At 37.5% G+C, this 18,417-nt stretch overlaps 1 protein-coding gene across 2 annotated transcripts in view; it reads right to left on the reverse strand.

Moving 5' to 3' along the window:
• Positions 1 to 7,224: 7,224 nt before the first annotated feature.
• LOC115232687 overlaps positions 7,225 to 18,417 on the reverse strand; it is a 58,660-nt gene continuing 47,467 nt past the window's right edge. For both annotated transcript variants that reach the window (XM_029802717.2, XM_029802718.2), the window contains one exon: positions 7,225 to 8,141. In XM_029802717.2, the coding sequence (XP_029658577.1) occupies positions 7,342 to 8,141 (800 nt within the window). In that variant the 3' untranslated portion in view covers positions 7,225 to 7,341. The remainder of the gene's footprint in view (positions 8,142 to 18,417) is intronic.

Here is an 18,417-nt window from a genome sequence, read left to right on the forward strand (position 1 = left end):
AGGAGTGTTAACATTATTCTAGTCAAGATCTTTGAATGGAATTTAAGGCAATAAAACATAACTCTGCTTGTCACAGTTTGCTTAACTAAAAAGCTGTTTGTACATCTAGTACATGGTTGGATGACTAACTTGAGGAAGAACATCTAGCAGTAAAAACAACTACAAAAGCAGCAAACTAGTGATGAAGCTACTATGTAACTATTCAACTTACTAGAAATGGCAGCCAAATCTCGCAAACATTACACCCTACTCTCTTAAACATGGAAAGATACATTGTCTAGTGTAGTTCTAGGTACAATATATGATGACTAGATAAATTAAAAATAATTATGGGTGAATATCTTTGATCAAAGGACCCTTGGAATGGGGCTGGCCTGGGGTTAAATACGAAAATCTGCAACAACAAACGATAGAACTTTCTAACAAGTCATCAACATCATTTAAAGTCTGTTTTCCGTGCTGGCATTGGTTGGATGGTTTTACAGAAGCTGGCAAGCCCAGGGGCCACCAGGTTCTATAGTCAGTTTTGGCTTGGTTTCTACTGCTGGGTGGCCTTCCTAATGCCAACCACTTTACAGAATGCACTGGCTGTTTTAGACATGGCACCATCACCAGTGCTTTTTACATGGCATCAACATATGTAACAATAATAATAATAATAATAATAATAATAATAATAATAATAAAATGAAGGCTGCGAGCTGGCAGAAACATTAGCGCGCTGGGCGAAATGTTTAGCGGTATTTCGTCTGTTGTGTTCTGAGTTCAAATTCCGCCGAGGTCGACTTTGCCTTTCATCCTTTCGGGGTCAATGAATTAAGTACCAGTTTTGCAACTGGGGTCATTGTAATTCCTTTGTCCTTGTTTGTCCCCTTGTGGGCGGTAAAGAAATAAATAATAATAATAATAAACAATGACAATAAAATAAAATAAATAAAAGGATGTTAGCTATATTTCTTAAATATTTATTAAACAAAATCTATTGCAGGTGAACCACTGATATTCAGTATAGGTGCAGACAAGGACAGCATGATTAAGAAGTTGAGGTGAATCACACCATACAAGTATTTTCTCTCATACCATTATCAAGGAAACAGAGCAGATGGAAACCATTTAGAAGGCTGTCAAATGGACTAATCCTTTTCTAGGGTGGCAGGTCTAATCCATTATGCAGTCTAACAACAGTTTCTGGTTGTCGAGCGATTCTAGTGGTATTTACACTTGTAGGAAGCATTTAGACCCTGTCTCCAGTCTGGAGATAACTCAGTCTCTTCGGCGGCTCCTTCCTAATGTAGTTACACATCAATTGAGATTTCTGACCCCTTCTAACCCTGTAAAAGGTCATGTGTACTGCATTTCATCTTCTGACTAAGCCATAGAATAAACAAATACATATTTGTTTCCAGAGCAATAAATGTCAGAAAGAGTGACACATGAAGTAAATGTCTTACTCTGTTCCATCCAGTACGGGGTTTCAAATCTGAACAGAGGTGATAACATTACAGCTTTTGAGAATCTTAGATTCCTCTTTAGAGAGCTTAGTGGATAGTAGAAGATTATTAAAAACAGCTTTCAGATAAAAGTCATTAGGAGTAGCTGAAACAATATCGTACTAAAACATGCATTCTGTAGTGTAGTTAGTAATACAGCCACCTGGTGAATGTTAGTTACATAGTTCAAGCCCTGCTACTGGGCCTGTTTCTCTTTTAGTTCACTTTCATCATCATCATCATCATTGTTTAACGTCCGTTTTCCGCGCTAGCACGGGTTGGATGGTTTGACCGGGGTCTGGGAAGCCAGAAGGCTGCACCTGGCTCCAGTCTAATCTGGCAGTGTTTCTACAGCTGGATGCCCTTCCTAACGTCAACCACTCCGCAAGTGTAGTGGGTGCTTTTTACGTGCCAATGCATTACTCTTTAATTATTATTAATGACAGAAGCAGTGTTAATACCAAAAGGCATTATTTATATCCAATTTAACAGTAGGAGAATGGGGCTCGTGGGGTCGGAGCGTAAGCCATCTCTCTGCTTCATTTCATGTTTGTATTTCATTCTTGTTGTATCTCATTCGATTTCATTATATTTTGTAAAATTTTTAAAAGTCATATAATCATTGTGTCTGACCCCAATCAGGCTGTATTGTCCCCCTCTATGTTTGGGCCCTTGTGGCTAATAAAGAAATTGGATGCCTAATTAGAACACCAAATACTGTGTTATTAGCCTTGAGAGGTCCTCTTGTAAGCACTTGGTGCATAAAAGAACACACAGATAGATAGTAGCAGACAAAATTCTTCAGTCATGAATCCCAGAATTTCCATATCACATGATTTCGGCCTGTTGGACCTCATCAGTAGGAAGCACTGGTCACTGCATGCAAGGTCCTTAGTTCAAATCTTTATCCTTTTTATCATCATCATCATTGTTGTTGTTTAACGTCTGCCTTCCATGCTGGCATGGGTTGGACAGTTTGACAGGAGTTGACCAGGCAGCAGCCTGCACCAGACAGTGTCTGTTTTGGCATGGTTTTTATGGCTGGATGCCCTGCTTAACATCATTGTACATATATTATATATATGGCGCAGGAGTGGCTGTGTGGTAAGTAGCTTGCTAACCAACCACATGGTTCTGGGTTCAGTCCCACTGCGTGGCATCTTGGGCAAGTGTCTTCTGCTATAGCCTTGGGCCGACCAATGCCTCGTGAGTGGATTTGGTAGACGGAAACTGAAAGAAGCCTGTCGTATATATGTATATATATGTGTGTGTGTGTGTGTGTGTTTGTGTGTCTGTGTTTGTCCCATTAGCATTGCTTGACAACCGATGCTGGTGTGTTTACGTCCCTGTCACTTAGCGGTTCGGCAAAAGAGACCGATAGAATAAGTACTAGGCTTACAAAGAATAAGTCCCGTGGTCGATTTGCTCGACTAAAGGTGGTGCTCCAGCATGGCCACAGTCAAATGACTGAAACAAGTAAAAGAGTATATATATTTGGATGTATATGTATATATCATCATCATCATTTCACATCCGTTTTCCATGCTAGCATGGGTTGGATGGTTCGACCGGGGGTCTGAGATCCCAGGAGGCTGTGCCAGGCTCCAGTCTGATCTGGCAGTGTTTCTACAGCTGGATGCCCTTCCTAACGCCAATCTCTCCGTGAGTGTAGTGGGTGCTTTTTACGTGCCACTGGCACAGGGGCCAGAAGAGGCTGGCAAATAGCCACAATCGGCTGGTGCTTTTTACATGTCACCGACACAGACGCCAGTCAGGCGGTGCTGGCATCAGCTACGTTCGGACGGTGCTTTATGTGTGTGTGTGTGTATGTGTTTTCATATTTTTCCTCCATCCAGCCACTTGACAACTCATGTTAGTTTGCTTATGATGCCATAACTTAGCAGTTTGGCAAAAGAGACCAATAGAATAAGTACTAGAGTTGATTTGTTTGATGAACCCACGGTAGCAGTCCAATGATTAAAACAAGACATTCACATCATTTTTCAACTTAGAGCCCAAAACAAAAATAGAAAACAATATATTGCAAATTTATTTCTTGTTTTGTACATTTGTTTTTATTCATTAAATGTTTTATATTTAACAGGGGAAAATATAGATTTACATTTATTTTCACAAAAAAACTGAAACTGACTTTGACATCAACAAAAGCTAATTTCAACAAATAAATGTCAATAAATATTAAATTTCATGATAAAGCATTTGATAAAAGAAAATTATCACACATTATTTTTCAAACAAGTTATTTAACTGAAACACTTTGTACAAAGGATAAAAAAAAAAAAACCCACCATCTTTTAAGTTTTTTTTTATAATTAATTATTATTATGACTGAGGATCTGATCACAATGTGTTTCTAATCTGTAGGCCAAAGGTTTGCAGTTGTTTAGCAATTCCATCACTTAATGTTGTCTCCTTCTCATTCTTATATTAGCTGAATACTACTTTATAATCATAATAGGAAGGAAGCACTCCGTCGGTTACGACGACGAGGGTTCCGGTTGATCCGAATCAATGGAACAGCCTGCTCATGAAATTAACGTGTAAGTGGCTGAGCACTCCACAGACATGTGTACCCTTAACGTAGTTCTCAGGGATATTCAGCATGACACAGAGAGTGACAAGGCCGGCCCTTTTAAATACAGGTACAACAGAAACAGGAAGTAAGAGTGAGAGAAAGTTGTGGTGAAAGAGTACAGCAGGGATCACCACCATCCCCTGCCGGAACCTTGTGGAGCTTTTAGGTGTTTTCGCTCAATAAACACTCACAACGCCCGGTCTGGGAATCGAAACCGCGATCCTATGACCGCGAGTCCGCTGCCCTAACCACTGGGCCATTGTGCCTCCACTATAATAATAATAATAATGAACTTATTGTATAGAGTGCTCAGGTGGTGCACTACAACTCACGGGGAAAAGAAACTAAAACTGCAGCAAGTAGGAAGTGAACAGAGAAAAAGTCTAGAAAAAAAACGTGGTTGGGGCACCAGGTGTATTCTTGTTGAATTTCAGAAAGCATGGAAGTTTTGAAGGGTGTAGTGTCTTGACAACTAACAACTGATGCAGATAGTTTATTCCATACTTCAGTATGTTCAAGCAGAACTGAGCAAGGGATGAAAGTTACTTAACAACTATCACAGCAACAACAACCCTACTCTTGCAAAAAGTGAGAGAGAAAGTATTTAGTAAATTACCTGGAGTGCAGTAAAACTCCTGAGTGATCAACCAAGAGTTCAACACTCCATGTATTAAAAACTATCTTAACATGAAAGAAAATACCAATTCTACATCATATGATGTAACCATATCAGACATCATTTCAGTCCAACCTTTAATATCCAGACTCTGTTGAGACTAATGCTGTTAGTCATTGAAGTAATGGAATTGCAGAAGACTCTATGTCAAACACAGGTAACCCTTTTCAAGAAGTGAGACATGGTTTATCATCAGATGGCTTGCACCATTAACCCTTTCATTACTGTATTTATTTTGAGATGCTCTGTGCTTCTTTCAATTACTCTAAATATAACAAAGAATTTAGTAAAATAACTTGGTTACCATTCAGCTAGTATTAGGAACATAAATTGTGACTAAAGTTTGGTGGAAGATTTTAATTCAAAACTTATGAAAACAAGACATTTGTACTACAGAGCCAGGGGCAGTTTCAGCCAGGTTGGTAACGAAAGGGTCAGACTTCAAGATAATTCTTCGATTGTTGTGCCATTCAGAAAGTCCCACAGGCTACAGTTTGCCTGCAAGAAATCACTCATATAGTCACACCCTACTGTCTTTAAGTTATGAATGCATTAAATAATGTAGTCGTAGATATATACTCAATCTGAAATAATAATGAAAGGGGAAAATCCGAGATGGACATACTTGAAATACCTTTGGCCATAAGTTTACACAATTTGGGCTGATCTGGGGGTTAAAGATCATTTACACTTTACTTTTATTCCTCTCAACTCTGGCAAAGGTTAAATTTGTACTTTAATTCTTTTGGAATTAACGAATAACAATACCCAATGATATAGTTTTTGTTTTTTAAATTCAACTCGCTGTAATCATTATTTTTGTGAAAAGGAACTCCAGACTTGCAAAAAAAAAAAAAATTATTAATTATATTTACAAATTATCAACATTACTATATGACGATAAATTAATATTATAATTCTTTTTTTTTTTTAAGTATAACACAAAGCTAATCTTGATCTGAGTCAAGCCCCCCCCCCCACTGCATCAAGTCATACTTTTTGGGGAAGAGAAGCGGGTCGTGTTATATAGGGACATAAGTAACTTTAAAAGAAATGAGTAGAAAACTAGTCAACAATTCTAGAAAGTTGTCGTGTATTTATTATCTCCCTTTCATTCCACCGTCAACGGCACCACCTCTACATCTACCAACTCCATTTAGTTATTATCTCCCTTTCATATCGCTGATAACATCGCCCACCTCTACAACTATCACGTGGACTCAAGCATCCCTATTCAAGAATTTATTTAAGGTTTTATAGTCCTTTATTTTCCTGCTAAATTTGGCTGATTTTGGAAATTCAGTTACTTGCTTGAATTCATTGTTGGAGCATTGAACAGTGAAACGGGTTATGTGGTGGCTGTATTCAAGTAGATTGAATATATGGGCATAGGCTCGGGAACAGGGGGTGCAAATACACCCCCTGTAATTTTTGTGGAGCAATGAATAAGCTTTGAATATCTTCCTAAAAAACTGGGTTTGCAGCCCCTAAGCAAATTTCGTTCCTGCACCTCTGTATATAAGTTAAGAAAGTAGTGATGAGACTTGCTCAACGGCATAATGAAATGGCTTATGTAACAACACCAAACTCATCTATGACGGAGACAAAAGCAATTAAGCTACGTCATATGATCATTGCTGGGAGCAGAGTTTGAATTTAAACACGAGTCCGTAATCCAGCCTCTTAACCACTCAACAACAAATGATATCAAGATGTTCTTGTATGTCATTCCTTTGCTCTCACAAAAATATATTGATAGTGTTACCATTAAAATTATGTTAAAGGATTTACAGACCGTCAGAGAATATATTAAGGAACTGCTAGATACGTTAATGCATTACCTCTATGTTCTTATGTACATGACCCATTTTCTTCTTATATATTTCTTTATTGCCCACAGGGGGCTATACATAGAGGGGACAAACAAGGACAGACAAAGTGATTAAGTCGAGTACACCGACACCAATGCATAACTGGTACTTATTTAATCGACTCCGAAAAGATGAAAGGCAAAGTCGACCTCGGCAGAATTTGAACTCAGAACGTAACAGCAGACGAAATACTGCCAAGCATTTTGTCCGGCATGCTAACGATTCTGCCAGTTCGCTGCCCTTTCCCTTCTTATATATTCTCATCAATAATCTTTTACTGTATTTCTCACTCAAAACTTTTTTGCAAGCCTAAGTCTTTAGTTATTACAATATAACAATATATAATTGGTGTTAAACTAAGTCTTTGAAAACTGTTCAGCTAGACATATTATCCCAACACTGATTTACTGATGATCACATGTTCTAGTCACTTAATGCGTTGTGATACTAATAATTTGCTCATGTGATCAGTTGTAACCATATACTATGGTTTATGATCAGTTGTAACCATATACTATGTTGTTCACTTATCCCCACCCCCGTGTAAGATGTTAATTTGTTTTCCAAATTGAGTCCTTATCTTTATTGTTATTCTCTCTCCCCAAATGTCTAAGTCATGAGTAATGATGATGCCTGAAGCCCGTTTTATTCCCTTTTTTGTTTTTTTTCAGCGTCTCATGATATTTAACCTACAAATCCAGACTCTGGTCACTTGGCAAACTCCTCATTCATAACAAGTTCTTCTTCTACATAGGAATCGTCTTCAAAGAATGGATTTTCATTTTCAAGAAGAACAATCAACTCTTGAGCAACTGTCGCTATGGAGAGATTCAGCTGACTCCATTTTGTGCTGTCGTCCATTTTCACCGCATTAGAATTCTCTAAACGTCTCTTTTTGCAAAGAGTCTCTTTTTCTAGGAGACAATTTGCTTCACAGTCAGAGGGAGATAAAGATAATTCTCTTTTCTTTTTTATAGTTCTGTTACTATGTGTTTGACTGTTATTATTATTATTATCTTGGCAACAGTTGCCATTTAAACTGTCTGATTTGTTTGGATTTGCCTTAGTTTGTATAGCAGTTGTTGATGTGACAGTCATTTGTGGAGACGTGCTGTCAGCACTGTTATGTTCTGATTTTAAATGTGTGCTTAATGGCAGTTCATTGTTTGAAGAACTAGTGTCTGGAGAAGATTTTGGAGATATTTTATTTAAATCTTCACTATCATCTGATCTGTCCAAGTTGCCAAATTCACTGTCAATCAAAGACTGAATGTCCATACGGAGTTGATGCTGTTCCAGGTGTTGTTGTAATCCAAGAATGAGTGGATCATCTTTAGCAATCTTCTCCACTTCAATCATATACCGCAATGCTTCGTAACTGCAATCACGGTACCCTAATAGGAAAAGCGATTTCTTGCTCATTTCCTGGTTGTCTTTCACGGGAATTAATGTTGGAATTTCTGGAAGCATATAACATGTTTTGGGTGATACAGGTGATGAAGATTTACCTGAAACAAAAACAGAACAGAAATAAATAATTAGATAATCTTGCTTGTCTTCAGACAACAAAAATCTCACAAAGTACACAAGTGGAAACCCGACTTGTGAAAATATAATAATAATAATAATAATAATAATAATAATAATAATAAACTTTTTTCCCTTTCAATAAAAAGAGAAAAAAAGAAGAAAAACTGAACAACTATGATGATTTGAATTGGGAAATACAAAGGTTGTGGTCAATGAAGAATGGACATGATAGCAATAGTAATTGGTGCACTTGGAAGTATCAGCACTCAACTATGAACATGGCTCAAAAAGATTGGTACAAATATAAAGGTTGAACACCCACAAAGATCAGCCTTGCCTGGAACTGCAAGAATTCTTCACAGGGTTCTTGAAGCCTGACCAGTAAACAAGTGTCGCTTTAGTCTTCTGGCTGTGGACAGCTCACACTTTCCTGTATACTCAGCAAAATAAACTGAGAGTTTTCATCAAATAATAATAATAATAACCATAGAACAGCATAATAGTTGTGATTTTAAAGCTTTGTTTGAAATATTGAATTCCACATTTACAAGTTTAAATACAACTTATGAGACATTTAGTTGCTTTTTAATACCACTCGTACCCCTTTTATCAAAATACAATGATGTCTTGTGAAGGCATGTGGCTAAGTGGTTAGTGTATCCAGCTTATGGTCACAAGGTCGTGAGTTCAATTCCTGGCAGCACATTGTGTCTCTGAGCAAAGCACTTTATTTCACGTTGCTGCAGCTGGAAAACAAACCTGACACTAAAAGGGCCAGCCTTGTTGCAATTTGTGTCACGTTGAATCTCCCTGAGAACTACATTAAGGGGACACGTGTTCGTGGAGTGCTCAGCCACTTGCACGTTAATTTCACGAGCGGGTGTCCAATGATCAGATCAAATGGAACCCTTGCCGTTACAACCGATGGAGTGCCAGTAAGTAATTAATGAAGTCCTGCACTTCCAACAGCCATTATGGTGAAAAACATGTCTGACTATGGGGAAATATTTATTACCTTGCTTGGAAGCATGTAAATCTGCCTCTGTGACTTCTGTATGATCAGTGCAAGTATGGAAAAGTAGATATCAAATGATAATGATATATATATATTACACTCATGGAGTGGTTGGCATTAGGAAGGGCATCAAGTTGTAGAAACATTGCCAGATCAGACTGGGCCTGGTGCAGCCTTCTGGCTTCCCAGACCCCAGTTGAACCGTCCAACCCATGCCAGCATGGAAAGCGGACGGTAAACGATGATGATGATATATATATATATATATATATATATGCACACACACATATATATATGTATATGTATGTGTGTGTATATATATATATATATATATATGCATGCATACACATGTATTCGTGGCATTTATAAAAGATGAATATACTTCAGACATATTGAATATACAAATACACACAGACAAATGTGTAATGCACATCGTCATCATTGATGTCTCTTGAAGTCAGGAATATGGATCTATTTAAGATATGTGTGTGTGTGTGTGTGAATGTAAAGGGGCAGTTGATGTCAGTCTAGACAAGAATGAAATGCTAACCATTCAGCCATAAATAGAATGGAAATGTCTGCTCATGGCATCAGATCACAAAACATGAAGCAGGCAACGGTTTGCGTTGGCAGTTGAGACATAAAGGCAAAGCAATAATTAGGTTGTAAAAGGATAGTCGTTATTGCTGATGTTCCCTCACAAACACACACACACACACACAGACAAACATGCATGCACACAAACACAGCTGGTCGAGAGCACTCTGTTTTGTTTTTGTTGTTTAGCCCCAGGTTAACCCTGACTGAGTAGATCTATGATCAAAGGTATTCACAACATCTGGACTATAAAGGGATACATCAAGTACCCAATTATTTGATTTAGTTTATGGCTCTTTACCTTTTGGGACCAACTCTGCTTTTTATCCTTTCCGGGTCAGTAAATAAATTACAGGCCAACTGAATCAATTAAGCCCCTTCTTCCCCACAAATTTCTTATATTGTACTTTTATTAGAGACCATTATTGAATATGTCATTTCCTTGTTTAAGATCACAGAGCATGGTGCAGCTGCCATTTCTAGCAAGTCATGCAGCTATGTAGGGATCTAATCGAGATCATTTCGACTTGCAATAAGCTGGTTACTCATGCGGAACCACTACATTGATTCAGCGGTACCAGTAACATGGTAAGTACACATATACAGTGATGTCTTAAGGCATGGGTACATAGGGCAATTGCCTAGAGGGTGTATAATGCTCCTAGGTTGGCCCTGCATATAAACATACATACATACATCCATATCATCATCATTGTTTAACGTTCGTTTTCCGTGCAAGCACGGGTTGGACAGTTCGACCAGGGTCTGGGAAGCCAGGAGGCTGCACCAGGCTCCAGTCAGATCTGGCAGTGTTTCTACAGCTGGATGCCCTTCCTAACGCCAACCACTCCGTGAGTGTAGTGGGTGCTTTTTACGTGCCACTGGCACAGGTGCCAGGGGAGGCTGGCAGCAGCCACGATCGGTTGGTGCTTTTTACATGCCACTGGCACAGAAGCCAGTCGAGGCGGCGCTGGCATCGGCCACGTTCGGATGGTGCTTTTTACGTGCCAGAGAGAGAGAGAGAGTTGAAATTTACAGGAAAACAAAGACAGGTGCATGAACAACAAGCAAGTATATTAGTTTGATACTTGGGAAAGTGAGAAAGTCTTTTATGTTTCGAGCCTATGCTCTTCAGCAGAAAGGAATATGAGGAAATAAACAGAGAGGGAGTAAAAAAATCTTGTGGATTTAGCGATCAATCATGACAACTGGTGATATCTTTATATATAAAAGTGAGGTTGTGTGCTGTCTGTCTCCTACGATTTAGATTCCTAACTACTCCCACATTTTGCAGTGCAGTTTAACCAAAACCGGGTATCTTATAGTCGTGATTCATATCGAGCCCTTCTGGGTCTTAGCGTGCGTCTACGATGAGTCTACGATTTAAAAAAAATTTACAATCAATTTTTCCCATTTTTGGCATATATAAGGGAAGTAACACTCTAAAAATTTATTATTAAATCTCAGAACGTAAAAAGCTACAGTAACCCCCCCTCTCCTTTGTGGTTAGCCATATTGAGATGGCTATTTATACTTTACATCTCTAAAAATGCTTATATAGTTATTTCCCTTACAAACCCGAGCAACGCCGGGCGATACTACTAGTATATATATATATATCATCATCAGCGTTCCATGTCCATTTTCCGTGCTGACATAGGTTAGACAGTTTGACCAGAGCTGATGAGCCAGAGAGCTGCACCAAGCTTCAATTGTCTAGTTTGGTATGGTTTCTACAGCTGGATGCCCCTCCTAACACCATCCACTTTACAAAATGTATTGGGTGCATTGTATGTGGCACCAACATGAGAACTTTTTACATGGGGTCAGCACTGGTTTCCCTTCCATGTAACCCCAGCATGGGTGCTTTTTACATGGTGCCAGCCCAAGTGCTTTTTATGTGACACCAACCACAAGTACTTTTTACTTGGTATGTATGAGATTGTAGTCAGTTAACCAAGACAACCACCATTCGGTTAAGTACTCAATACATATAGCACAAGATTGAATTATATCTTTCTTTCAATATTGGCATGTATATTATTTGTAGAGATGAATTTGAACTCAGAACGTAACGGCAGACAAAATACCGCTAAGCATTTCGCCCGGCGTGCTAACGTTTCTGCCAGCTCGCCCTTGCTGCCTTTACACATGTACATACATACATATGTATATATATATATATATATATAGGTGCAGGAGTGGCTGTGTGGTAAGTAGCTTGCTTATCAGCCACATGGTTCCGGGTTTAGTCCCACTGCGTGGCACCTTGGGCAAGTGTCTTCTAGTATAGCTTCAGGCCGACCAAAGCCTTGTGAGTGGATTTGGTAGACGGAAACTGAAAGAAGCCTGTCGTATATATGTATATATATATATATATGTGTCTGTGTGCGTTTGTTTGTGTCTGTTTTTGTCCCCCTAGCATTGCTTGACAACCGATGCTGGTGTGTTTATGTCCCCGTCACTTAGCGGTTTGGCAAAAGTGACCGATAGAATAAGTACTGGGCTTACAAAGAATAAGTCCAGGGGTCAAGTTGCTCGATTAAAGGCGGTGCTCCAGCATGGCCGCAGTCAAATGACTGAAACAAGTAAAAGAGTAAAAGAGTATATATGTGTGTGTGTGTATATATATATGAACACATTGAGAACATACTTAAATAACTAAGTAAACCACTATTCAGTAACGTATTATTCAGCACCCATTGTACACATGAGACTTTTGTTTCTATGTTGGCATTGCAAATGAATTTTTCAAGTTACTATTTGAACTGTTAGAAGAAGACACAGCATTGTTTTCCTGGGAAGAGTTTGAATAGGAACACGAAGCAGTCAATTCAACTGTAGAATATATATTGCAGATATACTTACACAAGACATACATTAATGCTAATGAACTAATCTGGAGAGTATTCAACATCAGCAGAGACTGAGGATAAATCATTTAATCAAATTTCCCTGGGGCATTAGGTAAAATATTGGTACTGTACATATATATTTCCTTATTACCCACAAGGGGCTAAACACAGAGGGGACAAACAAGAACAGACAAACGTATTAAGTCGATTACATTGACCCCAGTGCATAACTGGTACTTAATTTATCGACCCCGAAAGGATGAAAGGCAAAGTCGACCTCGGCGGAATTTGAACTCAGGACGTAACGACAGACGAAATACGGTTACGCATTTCGCCCGGCGTGCTAACGTTTCTGCCAGCTCGCCGCCTTTTGGCCTTTTGGTACTGTACATATAGTGCCAACATGCATTCAGCCGTTGAGGCAGTAAAAACAAATGCTGGGTGGATAACTGTTGGCAAAACATGTACTCTGCCAACAACAACATTTCGATTCAAATTTCATTGAAGTATACATACTCATGCATGCATGTGTATATATGTATGTATGCTCTAGCATGGCCACAGCCTTTGGGCCGAAACATATATAAGAATAAAAGAATATGTGAGTGTGTCTGTGTCTTCCATCACTGCTTGGCAACATGTATTGGTGGGATTTTACATCCCCCGTAAGCAAAAAGGACCAAAAGAGTAAGTATCAGACGTTTTAAAAAAAAAAGGAGTGGGGTTGACTCCTTCTCTTTTACTCGTTTCAGTCGTTCGACTGCGGCTATGCTGGAGCACCGCCTTTAACCGAGCAACTCGACTCCAGCACTTATTCTTTGTAAGCCCAGTATTTATTCTATCGGTCTCTTTTGCCGAACTGCTAAGTCACGGGGACATAAACACACCAGCATCGGTTGTCAAGCAATGCTAGGGGGACAAACACAAACACACACATACATATATACGACAGGCTTCTTTCAGTTTCCGTCTACTAAATCCACTCACAAGGCTTTGGTCGGCCCGAGGCTATAGTAGAAGACACTTGCCCAAGGTGCCACGCTGTGGGACTGAACCCGGAACCATGTGGTTGGTAAACAAGCTACTTACCACACAGCCACTCCTGCGCCTATTAAAAGTTCAAGGTGGTACCCCTAGCAAGACTGCAGTCTAATGACTGAAACATGTAAAAGAATAAATGAACACACACACAACATATTCTCACTTTGCCAAATATTCTTCCTTCTCAGTTGCATAAACAGTTTTGGCCACCACTCTTCTAAACATACTCTTCATCATCTGAACCTTACACAGTCTGTTTCCAATAAGGCATTCTCATACCCTGGAACACATATTCGTGTGTATATGTAAGTATACACACACGTAAACTACTACACTAATCACTGGAAATTTAAAAATCTAAAACAATGTCTACAAAGACAGGATGGATAGGTAAATGTCGATTGGTGGTGAAAGAATATTGGGATGGTGGTATTGTATGTTGGAATTGATAGTGAAGATGCTGGTATGTTGTGTTGGTTGGTGTGACTGAATCAGGCACTTGGAAAAAAAAGATAAAGCTTTAGCGATAGAAGAGCATCCAAATGAAAAACAATGTCGGAGTCATCCAACCCATGCTACCGGGCAAAAATGGACATAAAACAAACGAACTAATATGCTTACATATGTGTTTGTGTGTCTACCTATCTATCTATCTATCTTATATTAAACTTTTAATACCTTTTGATAGTTTAAAATTAAAAAATAAATAAAAATAAAATAAATAAAATAAATAAAATAATAATAAAATATATATATATATATATATTTAAAATTCATAAGTTTAATTTATTAATTTAAATAATTTTTTAAAATTTTAACTTTAATTTAAATATTTTAATTGGATTTTTATATTTTATATTTTTTATATTTTTTAATTAATTTTATTTTTATGTATTGGATTATGATTTTCACTGTTTGATTTGCCTAATAGTGGTTTTATCTCTAATTTAATATATATATATATATATATATAGGGAGAGAGAGGTTGCGACTTGCGATAAACCAAGATTCTATCAGACAGTTGTTGTTATTAACAGAAGTCCAGATATTATGATATCTCGTTTAATGCAATCAACAGATTATTGCCACAGAAAAGTCTTCATCCCAAAGTAACCACAATAAAAAGCTTCCACTGTGTGTAGATTTGAAACGTAAGGTAAGTTAGACTTTATTTTGATTAACAATTTAGTCCACATTGTGTAAAATAATTATTACACACCAGTTTCTTTTTCCCCCTTTTTCCCCTCCTCAGCAGCAGACGTGAAATGAATCTAACTAGTTTCTATCCTAATTAGACCTTCCCCGGAGAAAGAATATCCATCTTCTGCTCACAGAAATATTAGTAGCTGTAGCTATTAATAGTGTCTTAGACAAGAATCTAGTTACATCAATTCCATTTTTTTCTGTTTATAAAGAGATTAAATCTTTATATATAAAAGTGAGGTTGTGTGCTGTCTGTTTCCTACGATTTAGATTCCTAACTACTCCTACATTTTGCGGTGCAGTTTAACCAAAACCGGGTATCTTATAGTCGTGATTCATATCGAGCCCTTCTGGGTATTAGCGCGCGTCTACGATGAGTCTACGATTAAAAGAAAATTTACCATCAATTTTTCCCATTTTTAATGCATTTTTGGCATATATAAGGGAAGTAACTCTCTAAAAATTTATTATTAAATCTCAGAACGTAGAAAGCTACAGTAACACCCCCCCTTTGTGGTTAGCCATATTGAGATGGCTATTATACTTTACATCTCTAAAAATGCTTATATAGTTATTTCCCTTACAAACCCGAGCAACGCCGGGCGATACTGCTAGTATGCTATATTTCTACAGTATTTGCTTTTCAGAGGGAAATTAAATATTTTTATGCAAATCAAAGAAGGTAAATTTTACTGCACACCGACAGCTTGACGCTGTTTTCACCCAAATCTTTTATCCTTTACTTTGTTTCAGTCAACAGACCGCGGCCATGCTGGGGCACCGCCTTGAAGAATTTTTAGCTGAATGAATCGACCCCAGTATCATTTTTTTTTGTTGCTATGCCTGGTACTTATTCTATTGGCCTCTGCTGAAATGTTAAGTTATGGGGACGTAAACACACCACCGGTTGTCAAGTGGTGGGGGGAGGAGAGAGGAGACAAACGCGCGCGCACACACATAATATATATAGGTGTATATATATATATATATATATATTATATATATATATATATATATATAAATGCATATATATATATATGCATATATATATATGCATATATGTATATATGCATATATGTAGATTATGGTTACGTTGATAACATTTGTTAATAGCAAAAAAAACAACAAAAAACCCCATTTTTGAAAGGAGTTTCGAATCATTTTCATCCCTTATCAAATTCATTTGCTCATAATTCGTGAAAAAGCGTGTTTTTTAATCACATTTTTGCAGAAATACAAATAAATCTGGGAAAAGAAAAGTGAAGAACCCTCAAGTTACAGAAACTGGTGCTAATAAATTTGGAAAGGAGAAGGAAGGGGTAAGAACAATCTGAAACTCTTTCCAAACTTTTTATTTTTCTAAATTTTATCAATACCCTCAAAAACGTATCGCTGCAAAATTTTATTTAAGAATGAGCTATGAGGAAACAAAGTCGATAATAGCGCGCCGACTTAAATTTAAAATTAACCCCAAAACACTATTTAGAACCTTATATATATATATATATATATATACATAAAAAAATAAGCAACAAGAATGAATCCGGTAATTTAGTACAATTGTTTCATACTACAACATTTTATTAAAAGCTGTAAATATTACAGCAGATTTATTTTTTAATTATAATCACCCAGCATATTTTTATGGGTAACACCATAAAAAATTCTGGTGCATCTAAATTAAGTGCCATATTCATTTGAATCTATATATATATATATATATATATATATAAAATTAATTAAGGGTAGAAATTGATATTAGTCAATTAAAACCAGTGGTCTAGCATATTAAAAAGAATCCGAAGATTAAAATATTTATATATACCAATTAAGGACTGAACACGAAAATGACGATTTGACGTCTATATCTAGCATGTTGACTGTCCACTTTTCGTGTTCAGTCCTTAATTGGTATATATATATATATTATATATATATATATATATATATATATATATATATATATATATAATATATATATATATACATACATATATGTGTATATAGACGCACTGTCTGTGTATTCTTAAAAGTCTTTTAATACATATTTCGCTTTCATTCACAGTATCTAGGGCAAGTTAGCCTTGCTGAACCCTACGAGCTAAGCCCACCAATCGCGTTTAAGAGCCCACTGAAAACTAAACACTACCAATGTCATACCGATGCATTCTTCTCTCTTTTTACTTCACCAAATATCCTTCTCCGTTTCGTAAACAGTCCCGTATATCCCCCACCACAACACCCTTTAAAGCTACCTTTAATACTCTCTTCCTCCACCTAATCTCACGCAATCTCTTAAGTTCTCCATTGCGCATGCGCACTCCTCAGCGCGCACGTTCACGTTGGTTACCCAAATGCAGATCACAAACAACCTTCACCACCACCCAGCCACCCAGCCAACCCACTATTACAAACACAACATGCCCTTTCTCACTCTCTCTCTCTCTCGTTCAAGTCACCTTATAAATTTAATTTAGTAAATTAATTGCATTCGAAACGGGTTGGGTATTATTTTTTTTTTCTGTTTCAATTAGCGAATTGACAAAATGGAATAAACACAATATCTGTTTCAACACACGATTAAACATCAGGAATCTTGCAAAACGAATTAATAAATACAAACAGCGTATGCAAAGTATATATGAAAGCGTCGATCATTTTTTACTTCTTTCAGTCATAGGACTGCGGTCATGCTGGGGCACCCGCCTTCAAGGGCTTAGCCGAACAAGTCGGAACTGTTATGCATTTTTTAAAGTATTGCTTACATTGGCTTAATTACGGTATAAGTACCGTTTGTAACGAAAGATTGCCTCTGGTACTTATTCTACCCACCTCTTTTTTGCCGAACCGCTAGATTACGGGGGTGTAAACAAACCAACACACCGGGTTGTCAAGCAATAGTGGTGAACAAAAACATGCACATAGACGTATATGCATTTAGGATAACGATATTTAATCTGTCATTCCATGTGTAAAATAGATCGGATTTAATATGGGAGAAGATTTTTACAGCTGGTCAAACGACGTCTCCTTAGTTGTAAATTGCCGACGAAATAAAAACTCGTCAATTACTAGATTCGATCTAATCTACTGCTGCCGATAAAATAAAATCGATAGCATCGATCTTAATTTATTACTATACTCTCACGTATCCTCCACAAGTATGTCCTGGCCTCGTTACAAATCATTGTTTACATTGCTATAATTCACGTTATGAGTGAAATCCGGCGGTGGGGTCGACGTTGCCCTCCCCGGGGTCCGTAAAATAACTACAATTCATTATAACATTCTCTCTATCTCCTGTAATTCAAATCGCCCCATGGTCCCGGCGGACAAAATGGAAAGCGAGTTACTATAAATCTATTTACCTGTTTAAAACATTTTAACTAATATTTTATGTAAACTTGCAGAGTTGCTTAGGATAATTTTATTTTTAATATTTGCTGTTCGTATTTATTATTTATATCAAATGCCGTAAGAGTGACATGTGGCACAGAATTACATCTAAGGCCCAGGCTGTCTTTAGAAACACCGACAAAGGAT

The sequence above is a fragment of the Octopus sinensis genome, linkage group LG2 (genome assembly GCF_006345805.1).
Source record: "Octopus sinensis linkage group LG2, ASM634580v1, whole genome shotgun sequence".
Lineage (NCBI taxonomy): Eukaryota > Metazoa > Mollusca > Cephalopoda > Octopoda > Octopodidae > Octopus > Octopus sinensis.